Source organism: Pristis pectinata, chromosome 27 (assembly GCF_009764475.1).
Source record: "Pristis pectinata isolate sPriPec2 chromosome 27, sPriPec2.1.pri, whole genome shotgun sequence".
Classification (NCBI taxonomy): Eukaryota; Metazoa; Chordata; class Chondrichthyes; order Rhinopristiformes; family Pristidae; genus Pristis; species Pristis pectinata.
The window spans coordinates 15792360-15804060 of NC_067431.1; the positions used below are offsets into that span (position 1 = coordinate 15792360).

General features: G+C 40.0%; 1 protein-coding gene across 1 annotated transcript in view; it reads left to right on the forward strand.

Moving 5' to 3' along the window:
• Window positions 1–6069, forward strand: part of grik4 (glutamate receptor, ionotropic, kainate 4) — a 102227-nt gene extending 96158 nt beyond the window's left edge. Inside the window, exons 19-20 of the mRNA XM_052040165.1 lie at window positions 1540–1658; window positions 5106–6069. Coding sequence (XP_051896125.1) covers window positions 1540–1658; window positions 5106–5471 — 485 coding nt within the window. The 3' untranslated portion in view covers window positions 5472–6069. The remainder of the gene's footprint in view (window positions 1–1539; window positions 1659–5105) is intronic.
• The last annotated feature ends 5632 nt before the right edge of the window (window positions 6070–11701 follow it).

Consider the following 11701-nt stretch of genomic DNA (forward strand, 5'->3'; position numbering starts at 1 on the left):
GTGTGGTCTCACCAGTGGTTTATGTAACTGAAGCATAACCTCTCTACTTTTATATTCAATTCCATTAAACCAATAAATGGTAACATTCTGTTTCCTAATTACTTGCTGTACCTGTATACTAGACTCTTGCAGTTAGATGTCCAGATTCCCCTGCATCTTGGGGATGTGCAGTCTCTCACTACTTAAGTAATTTTTTTTACTTTCTTAAAATTATGGACAATTTTGCATTTTTCTACATTGGACAGATCTTTGTCCATTCACTTATCCCATCAACATTCCTTTGTAGCCATCTTGTTTCCTCTCCACAATTTACTTTCCTACCTGTCTTTATGTCAATAAAACCTTTGATTGCATCATTCAAGTCATTTATATAAATTGCAAAAAGCTGAGGTCTCACCACCAATCCCTGTGGCACACCTCTCAATACATCTTGCTGACTAGTAAAACACCAGTTTATGCCTATTCTCTGTTTCCTGTTAGCCAGCCAATCTTCCAGCTACACCAATATATTACCTCCTGCACCATGAGATCTTATTTTCTACAATAACATTTAATGCAACAACTTAGCAAATGCCTTCTGGAAATCTAAGTGTAGTACATTCACCAGTTCCCCTTTACCTACAGCACGTGTTGATTCTTCAAAGAACACAGAGAAAATGGTCCAATGTGATTTCCCTGTCACAGAACCATGTCGGCTTTGCCAAATTACCTTGAACTTTTCTAAGTGTCCTACTATAACATCTGTAACATTAGTTTCTTACATTTTCCCTATGTCGGATGTTAACCTGATTGGTCTGTAGTTTCCTGCTTCCTGTTTCCTGCTTTTTGAGCAAAAGGTTTACATTTGCTGTTTTACAATCAAATGGAACCTTTGCTGAACTGAAGGAATTTTGGAAAATTAAAACCAACTGTCTCACATGCAACTTCTTTTAGGATCCTAGGATGTAGTCCTTCAGGACCCTGAGATTTGTCAGCCCACACTGCCCTGGTGACTGTAATTTTTCTGAGCTCCTCCCTCTCTTCCAATTCCCCAAACCCAGACCTCCATTTGAGTGTTGGAAAAGATCCTACAGTAGAAACTAGTCCAATACAGTTTAATGGCAACTTAGTGATGCAGCAGTTAGTGCCGTTGCCACACAGCTCCAGCGATCCAAGTTCAATCCTGACCTTGGGGTACTACCTGTGTGGAGTTTGCCTGTTCTGCCTGTGACCTCATGAGTTTACTCCAGATGCTCTGGTGCTGGTAGATTAATTGGCCACAGTAAATTGCCTCTAGTATAGGTGTGTGCCAGGAGAATCAGGGAGGAGTTGATGGGCATGTGAGAGAGAATGGGATAAGTGGGGAAATCCAACTGATGGATGTGCTTTGAGAGTCAGCATAGATTGATTGGTCTCCTATGTCATAAGAAGAAATATGAGCATTATAAACAACATGAGAGGAAAAAAAATCGCTTGGCTATAAAGTCCATTCAAACACTGATGGGCCCAGTGAAGACCAGTTCACTAATTTAAACTGGTGTTTTTGTTGTTTTATTACAGGTCTAGGAATGGAAAACATTGGTGGCATTTTTGTGGTTCTAATCTGTGGCTTAATCGTTGCTGTTGTCATGGCAGTGATTGAATTCATGTGGACAATGAGACACACCACAGAAACAGAGGTAATGATTTCTGAAGGGATTCATTTTTAAACTTAAACTCTCAGAAAAGTTCATTACACAGAAGTTAAAAATGAGCTTTGAAAGCTGATTTAATTGTTAATCCTTTAATAAATGCAGATGAAATGTAATCAATGTTCTAATAATTGACAGCCTGTTTCTATAGTATTAGAACTTGGATTAGCAGACACAATCCAAACACAAAACAAATCAATTGTTACATAGCAGAGGTTGGCATTGTAGACTCTTCCACCAGAATAACTGGCGATTAGGTCTGTATGCTTTTTGCTGGTACTTCTTTCCTACAAGAGCCACTTAAATTAACCCCACACACCCATATTCTTTATCTTGCTCCTTGTATTTATGAATTCATCTTCAACAGCAGATGATAGTAAACTGTTCTGCAAGCTAGCCAACCCCTGTATATAAACCTTCCATCCTCATCTCTTCTTTAATTATTTTGTGCCCTCTTGTCTCCAGCTTTTGACAAATGGAAACAAACCAACAGTAGATTCTCAGTAAGAACCTTATATCTCCTTAGTGTTCTAAAGAAGAAAGCCCTTCTCAACTAACTTCCCAGCATCATAGATTTCCCTAAGCAGTTCCACACCAAACCACTTAAATTATATCTAGTAGCAACAAAGTTAATCTTAATAACACCTGGTTAATACCTTTGGTATCATTCCAATAATACTGGCCAAAATTGCATGCAGCTCATGTAAAGTCTTCACAAATACAACATAGTAGTAAAGCACCACTGTTGAATTTTTAGTTGGAACCTTCTATATATCGCACAGCTCTAAAACATCTGTATCACTCCTCTCAATGGTAAATTATAAAGTTATAATCTGTACTTAAATACTTTCCCCTTCAAGAAAGATGTCGAGGTTGATTCATTGATTCCATTACAATGAAACAGAATTTTAGCTCTCAAAATATTACCACTCCACTTGATTCTGAAAATTTTGGCACTTTCTGGGAGCTATGAACTTGCACCCCAAGGTCCTTCTGTACATCAACACTCCTGAAGTTCCTGCCATTTACCTTATATGTCCTGTTAGTATTTGTTGTCCCAAAATGCTTAACCTCACACTTTTCTGGACTAAATTCCACCTGCCACCACTCCACCCTATGATCTATGTCCCACTATATCCTTTGGCAACCTCTTCGCTGTCTGTGGCTCCACCAATTTTTTGGCATCAGCATCTTACGTATCTGTCCACCTACATTCTCATCCAAGTCATCTGTACATAAAACAAAGACGGTGGTCCCAGCACTGAATCCAGTCAGAAAAACACCCCTCAACCACTACCCTCTGCCTCCTATCATCAAGCCAATTGTAGATCCAGTTTGCCAACATACTTGAATCCCATGTGCCCTAACCTTCTGGACTAGCCTACTATGGGGGACTTTGTCAAAAGCCTTGCGAAAGTCCACATGAACCACGTCTCCTGCCCTGCCTTCAGTAATAATGCTAGCTCAACCTGCTTGCAGAAATGGTATTTTTCAGAATCATTTTTGAGAAGGTAGCAGGAGCAAGAAATTTCTTTTTTTTTAAATTTTTTTTAAATTTTATTTACAACGTGGTAACAGGCCCTTCTGGCCCAACGAGTCCGCGCCGCCCATTTAAAACCCAAATTAACCTACCTGTACGTCTTTGCAATGTGGGAGGAAACCAGAGCACCCGGAGGAAACCCACTCAGACAGGGGAGAACGTACAAACTCCTTACAGACAGCGACGGGAATCAAACCCCAATCGCTGGCACTGTAATAGCATCGCGCTAACCGCTATGCTACCATGCCGCCTTTTTTTACCCACACTTGCGCTGTGTCCTCTCCACTCCCACAACCCCACCCCCACCAACCCAGCCTTGAATCTTAACTGCTGGCTCAAGATAAGGGCTGTCACATTTTTTGTTCACTTTTATCAGAACCCTCCTAGAGTCATAGAGAGAGAGATGGAAGGATACAAACCATTTCACCGCCTGACCATCAACCACCCATTTACACTAATCCTACATTAACCCCATTTTTTATTCTCGCCACATTCCCATCAACATCCCCAGGTTCTACAGCACACCCACACACTGGGGGCAATTTAGAGTGGTCAATTAACTGACCAAATTGCAGTGTCTTTGGGATGTGGGAGGAGACCGGAGCACCCAGAGGAAACCCCACGTGGTCACAGGGAGAACATACAAACTCCACACAGACAGCACCCGAGGTCAGGATTGAATCCAGGCCTCTGGCACTTTAAGCAGCAGCATGTTGTGCCACTGTGCTGTCTTCTGTATAAAAGTTTGTTGCTTACATATCTGATATAAATGAGGATGACCTTCAGGTATTGTGTGAAAAGTAAGATCAGTAAATACCAATACACCTCCCACACACTGTTCACTGATAGTTAAAATCAGATCAGTAAATTTCAACAATGCTTCTATATATATTCAAAACTTCACAGTATAATCAGAATGATACCATTATGTACATCTTTGTTAGCAACATGATTTTATTTGGACTATTTGCTCTTATGACTTGTCATTCTTCCATTTCTACATAATGCCATTGTAATGATCCAGGAAATGGAGACATTGAAATAATAAGTCCTCCCTAGAAGAGTGTTTGGTTTTCTCCCCATTAGATGTAGACACCTTAATGTTGTTTCACTATTTTAGATGAGAACCCTGTGATTATTTTGGTGCCTAGGTCTTCTGCCACATTTACCCCATTATAAGTGTATATGGTTTTCCTTGTAAAACATGTACCCTGTCTCATGGTGTGATATTTCCTTCAAACCTAACTGGTTTGTTGATATCCTTCCACCGCTATCCAGTACTTGACTCTCAAGTCTATCTGAATTGATTCAGCAAAGCACTCAACTGTGAAAGAAATAATTGGTTCACAGAAACAACAAAGCCACTTTCCCTGAGCTAGGAGGAATAAACAATAAATGTTAATGTTACTCGTATTCAAAATAATTTTTAAAGAAAACTTTAGTGGATGATATTGAAGTATATATTAAAAAAAGTGTTTCCATCAACTCTATAAGTTTATAGAAAGGTAAGACCTGTGAACATAGTTTATTTACTAGAAACAAGCAACCCCAAATTCTTATCTTATAAATCTCAAGTTTTAGAATTACTGTCAGAGATACTGTAGCACTCATCAGATATTCTTAGCATTCTTAGGCATCAGCTTATTAACAAATGGGAAGGTTGTTCTAACAGTAAAATCTCCATTCTCAGCCAGGCTAAAGATTTTTCCTGGGATGCAAGAAGTTTAACTGTGAAATCAATGCCTAGAAACCTGCCATTATATAACATTCTGTGTAATATTCCCTATTTAGCTATTATTGGCTGTTGGGAACACCGTGTGTAACCAACAGTACGGTATGTAACATATGTCTTCTGTTATATACACTAATCTTTTCTCTTTGCTTTTTTTCCCCAGATTTCTGTTTGTCAGGAGATGCTGAAAGAGCTGCGGAGTATCGTGTCATGTCAGGAGACCATTAGGTCTCGGCGGAAGCGGCGCTTGATAAGGACACGTTACAATCAAACTGAAACTTCGCGTGATATGAACGCCATGAGCCTGAGCAATGGGAAGCTATGCAGTGGCACATTGCCAGACCCAGTCTCCCAGCGAATGGCGCACGAGGCTGCCCTGACAGTAAGAGGCTGCACCCATATTCGTGTCTGTCCAGAATGCCGTCGATTTCAGGGCCTGAGGCCCCGGCCTATGGAGTCACCGATACAAAGTGAAGAGAGTCTAGAGTGGGAAAAGGGCACAAGTAACAGCAGTGACCAAGAACAATAGGACAATGACAAAAAGACCTCCAACTCAAAGACCACTGTGCTTGGGTGAGATCTGCCCTTGGCAAGAGGGGAAATACCCTTTGTGGTGGGGTAAAGCAGAATGCAAGCCCTGGGCAGCAGATCCTGAAATAATGAATGTTTTTCATCTTACACAAAAGGACATTAACAATGCACTGTGTGGATCTTCTCTCTCCAATCAGGGCAGCGGCAGAATTCTTTCTGTAAATTCTAATAGTAAACAAAGTGCCAAACCTCACATTCCCATTCTCAGAGCAGCAAGGTCTTGAACCTCAAGCTATGCACTTCTGTAAACTTCTCCCTAGGCCTGGAAGGGGGCCATGATCAACACAAGTTAATCAAGCGTCACTGAACAAGTGGCAGAGACAGAAAACCATTGGTGAACAGTTTCTACAATGGCACACAAATCCTGGTTATGTGAAAGCCCCTTTGCACAAGCCCAGGGTGACTGAGTGGGGAGAAAGAGAACAAACCCTATATAAATCCCCCATCTCTGTTTCTTCATCCTGTGTGGTAGAAATTGGACTCACACACTAACCTAGATTGAAATTTGTGAAATGATTCTATGCAATTCCTGTGTTACAAAGATCGGTACATTAAACTTTAATTAAGGATCTTCACCTTTTGCCTTTTATAGAAAAAAACATTCATTGCTGTCTCTTGTTCCACCTTTGGACTCTCCCTATCATTGTAAAGAAATGTATAGCTGAAAGCTTTCTTAATATGACATAAACATGCTGGAATGGATATTTCCATCTGTCAGAATCAAACTTCATGTTTAATGTCTCCATTTAATGAGAGAAAGTGCTTATTCTCTGGGAATTCCCATCAAGGGATCATTAATAGCTCTCCCAAATACAGTACATCAAGTGTTTCCAAGAGCAAGTAGTTGGTACTTTTGTTATTATAATTTAAAAACCTAAAAACTCCAGAGATCGCTTGATTTTAATTATATTATTGCAAGCTACTGCCCTTTAATCATTGTGTTTCTTATAATATAAAATGATTCTAAATGATTTTATTGGGGCATTTTTGCATCTATTACTGTTGCAGATTTTACTTATTTCAGAGAGGTGAGGTGGGGGAGGACAGAACATAATGCTGTCTTCAGTCTCAAGGATTTGTGTTTCTGTCAGGATGTGTGGCTTTCCTCTCTATAAATATAAGGGGAAAAAAACATATAAACTATGTTTATTCTCAGAAGTAGACAATGGCAGGTTTTGTATTTCAGCATTAAATTCATTCATCAAAATGATCAAGATTGAGAGCTGGCAACCTGCAACCATGCCCTCCTGCTGAGATAATCATTCAGAATGCATTGCTAGTTTAAGGTAAGCTGTGATGAATGTTACACAAAGCTTTGTGTATTTGCCTATTCCATTGATCATTACCAATTGAAACAGTATTCTCTTCTTCATTCTTGTTCAGGTAAGTGTAAAAATTAAAAATGTGACCAAAGCTACGTCAGTTCCATGCTATATTCTGAAGAAATACAGCAAGTTTTATAACTGCACAACAGAGTTTTTTTCAGTATGAACTGGTTCAGAACTGTATTAAATATGACCAACCAATCGCACTGTGAGAGATACATGGACTTGGAGCAAACTGACTTGAAAACTCTTCAAGGGTTACATTCTCATTCTCATTGATGAGAATGAGATCTCTGTCAAAGTGATGGCTGTCTAATACATGGGTTATGTCAGAATGTCTCCTCATGTGGAACCAGAAGGAAGGAGGTTAGGGGTTGCACCCCCACCCCAACACTGAAATTAAAATTGTGGACCTGACACAGCTGCCTGAATTCATAAATTATAAGACTGCTATTGTAATAGTTGACCCCAGAGTAAAATTTGGCCAACCCAACAACCTCCACACCTCTCTAGCTAGAGAAGCTAACTCCATCACTGCTTAATCTACTCCCTAAAGCAGGGATTGAAAAGAAGGTTTCATCCTGGTCCTAACATTACATACTGTAGCTCCTTCACGAAAAGAAACTAGACTAAAAGAATGCCTTCCACAATCTTAGGACATCCTAAATAAGTTACAGCCAATGTAATGCTTTTGAAGTTTGCATCCTGGTGAGCAAATCTGGCACCTAATTTGCATACAGTAAGCTTCCACATTTGGCACAAAAATAAATGGTTATAAAAATGGCAAACAATTTTCATTTTGTTTAACTGTTAAAGATGTGCCCTTTATTAAATAAGGATTATATTCAGTTGAATGAACAGACGGGTCTTCAATTCAACACTCATCCAAAAGATACTATGATCACTTTGCACTAAAATGGATCCAGTTCCACAAGTACAACACCTGATCTCTGAGTGTGAGGTGGAACACACAATCTTCTGAGCCAAGACTGAAAGTTCACCAACTGATCCAAGAATGATGCTGAAAATCCCCCACCTGTACAGGTAACAAGTACCTAAATAATTAATTATATTTTCTAACGTGGGACAAGAATGGAAGTTATCCAGAGGCAAGAGAAGCCAAATCTGGATTAACATTTCAATGCTGCTTCTGTGTCACAGTCCTTAGAAACTTGTTGGATGGCAAATTGGTGCCAAACCACAAGATAGCTATAATTCCACATGATGATTTATGATGATTTCTGTATAACTGGACTAGAAGACACATGATCATGACCTATAGCAATTGAACAGAAGCTATGGCAGGGTCTTCTTAGGTACTCCCATGGGGTCCAGGATAATTTACTGCCACTTCAGAATCCACAGCTCTGTGAATTCTGAAATGGCAGTTGGGTCAATATGGAACCCCAAACACTGTCACAAGTGCAGCAAGAGGCGCTTGATGGACTGAAAGCTGGGTAGTTTGGAAGTAATGTGCTCCTTCCACCATTTACACTAGGCTTTTGTATGATTCCACAAGGGACTCGAGATTCTCAATGCCATCCCCAGTGCTCCTTCTCCATTTTGAACAGCTATGGGATAGGGATAATAAAAAAAATTAAATAAAAGCAGGGGCAGCCCATTTGGTTCCTTACACCTGCTCTGCCATTCAATAATCTTTTACCTCAACGCTATTTCCACAATAATCACATATCGCTTGATTTTCTTAATGTCCAAAACTTTCTTTATGTCTGTCCTGAATCTACTCAGTGACTGAGCCTCCAAAAATTCTTCATTGTTGTGGTGAAAAGGTTTATCATTTCTTGCTGGGAGGAGATGGTTGAGGAGAATGCCTTGCAATAACTTTATTATTGGGGGCAGTATTTGCAGTGGGAGCAGGTTAATAAGAACCTTTTATGGATGCATGAGGACCATTCTATTGTATTGTTCAGTGAATGAGTCAATAACTTGGAGCAATGGCCAAATATGGGCATATGCAAGTATCACCTGCATATTCCACCTTAATGACAGGTTGACTTTGGTTCCAGAGTGGAGGCAATTATGGGTGTATGTGTGTGTGTAAGCTACAGCAACAAAGTAATGTTAACATGGAAAAAGGCTGATGTAAAATAGTTAGCAGAACTGTTGTCCATTGAATTAAAGGAGCAGTGAGAATGTAAAGCAACAAACAAAATGCTGGAGAAACTCAGCAGGTTGAGCAGCATCTGTAGAGGGAGATGGACAGTCGACATTTTGGGTCTCGACCCTTCCAGCATCTGCAGTCTTGTGTCTCAAATGGGAATGTAAAGTTGGCTAAGCAGAGTACTGTAGAGGCGAATAACTAATGATGGTAGATTTCCTCAATGTTGAGACATTCGAGTTGAGGTTATTTTACATGGTGCATCGTTGAGATTTGGAATGCACTGCTTGAAAGGATGTAGGATGGAGAGTCAATAATAAAATTGAAAAGAAAATCAGTTAAATGCTTGAAAGGGGAAAAATACGAGGCTCTGGGGAAAGAGCTGGAGAGCTCTACCAAAGATTAATGGTTCTGCACTGTATAATTCTGGTCTAATTATATGGTTACATTATTTTTTATTCATTTTTTCAGAATATGGATCCATATGACAAGGTCAGGATTTATTGCCCATTTCTAATTTCCCTTTGGAAGGTGATAGTGAGCCATCTTGAACCACTGAAGTCCTTCTGGTGAAGGTGCTCCCACATGGTTAGGATTAGGGAGTTTCAGGTGTGAAGAAGGAACATTGATATATTTCCCAATTCAAGACAGTGTGCAGCTTGGAGAAGAACCTGCAGATGGTGATATTCTAATGCACCTGTAGCAATTGTGTCCCAGAAGTAAAGATCACAGGTTTCAGAGGTACTGACAGTGGTTGAGCAAGTAACTGCAATGCATTTTGTATTGGAAAACACTACAGCCAAATACACAGATGATGGAATGAATCAATGCTTTGTCCTGTATGGTATCAAGCATCTTTAATATTGTTGGTGCTACATTTATCGAGGCAGGTGGAAAACATGATCCTAACACGGATGATGGATGGCAGACTTTGGGCATCAGGAGGTGAACCACTTAATAATGGATAGCTAGAATCTGATCTGCTCTTGGATGGAATGGCTTGGGTAAAGGGTGAGAATTATACAAATGGAGAATTCAAAAGGAAGGGTTGCAAGGATGGAACATTTTGTGGGAGGGTAAGGCCATGAAATTTAAACAATGTGAATTTTAAATTTGAGCAATAGGAGCCAATATACATCAGACCACAGAGTTTTGGATTAACTTAAATTTATGAAGGGTCAACAGAAAGAATTAAAATCAAAATCTGTGAATCCAGAGGCAGGGAATGAGGTTGTATAGTATTAGAATGTAATGAATAGTGACAGTGTGGCAGGCTCAACTATTTGATCTCAACTTCTCCCTTGGATAGCTAGTTCCACATTCTCACCACTTTCTGGGTGAACATTTTCTTCTGAATTCCCTGTTGATTATCCTATATTGATGGCCATTAGTTTTATTTTTCTCCATGTCCATTAAAGTCTTTCACTATTTTAAAGATCCCTGATAGGTCAACACTTGGCTGCTTTGTTTCATAAGAATAACCAGTTAGCCTGTCCACCCATAGACAGATGCAACCTCACAGTTTTGGTGTCGACCTTGTAAATTCTTTTTTAAGAGCTTATCTGCTCCTCTTTTCCAAATGTGGTTTGACCAATCTTTGGCACATGTTTGCTGTACATTTTATTTTCAATTCAATCCTCCTAGAAATAAATCCCAATGCCTAATATTATCTTTGTTTCCTGCACTACTATATTCAAAAATATTCTGAAAACTGAAGCTCAGCCCATTCACCAAGGACTTTGTAAAGGTAACAAGCTCATTGATAATATGATCCTATGTGATGTCAGTCTGTGGATAATGCAAACCATTGTAAATTCAGTTTGCAGGAGATTTGGTTCATTGCAAAAGCAAGGTACTGTGGTTACCAGAAATCTGAAACAAAAACAAAACTCTGTACTCGTTAGGTTGGGCAGCATCTGTGGAAGAAGTAAAATAGTTAACATTTTAAATTAATTGTCTCCTGTAAATTGCAAAGCCATTTGATGCACTGTCGAGAACATAATCCACTGTCCACACTATTGTGATTCAGTTACTTATAGCTAGAAGCACGTTCAAAATGCACCATAGCATATAAACCTGAAATTAGTAGAAAGAAAGTTTGTCACAAAACCTCATCTGGTTCAGAGATGTTCTTCATGGAAATAAATCTGCCACCTTTATATGTATTGGCACATCTGTGAGCCCTGACCTACTTCATAAATTCAGGGGCAATTAAGGATGGACAGTAAATGCTGGTAGTGTCAGCCACATCCACACCTCATGAACAAACAATTGCAAGGTTAGTTTGCAGATTTCAAAGTCAGTCTGCAGACAACATGCCCATTGCAAGGTCAGCTTCCAGACAATGTGACTCTTTGCGAGGTCAGTCTGTGGGGACTATCATTGATCTGTCTACTTAAAACAACTGGAAGGGCATCACTCTCTGTTTAGTACAACCGGTTACCATGGGTGTATATTTCTGCAGGTTCCAGGGATCAGTCTGTGCACAATGCAACTGCTTTGTGGAGGCAGTTAGTGGGTAAAGAGGAGGGGGCCTCCTCTTTAGTCACCAGGACAGGGTTCAATGAAAAGATGCGCGATAGACCCAGCGCTGGCAGCCCGGGAAAGCCCCCACCCCCAATCTTCCGCCGCCCAGTATCCAGTCTGTGCCTAGGCCTCTGTTGCTATGGTGATGCCGCGGGCTAGTCACGTGCCGCTGCTGTTTACGCAAATCACGTGTTTCCT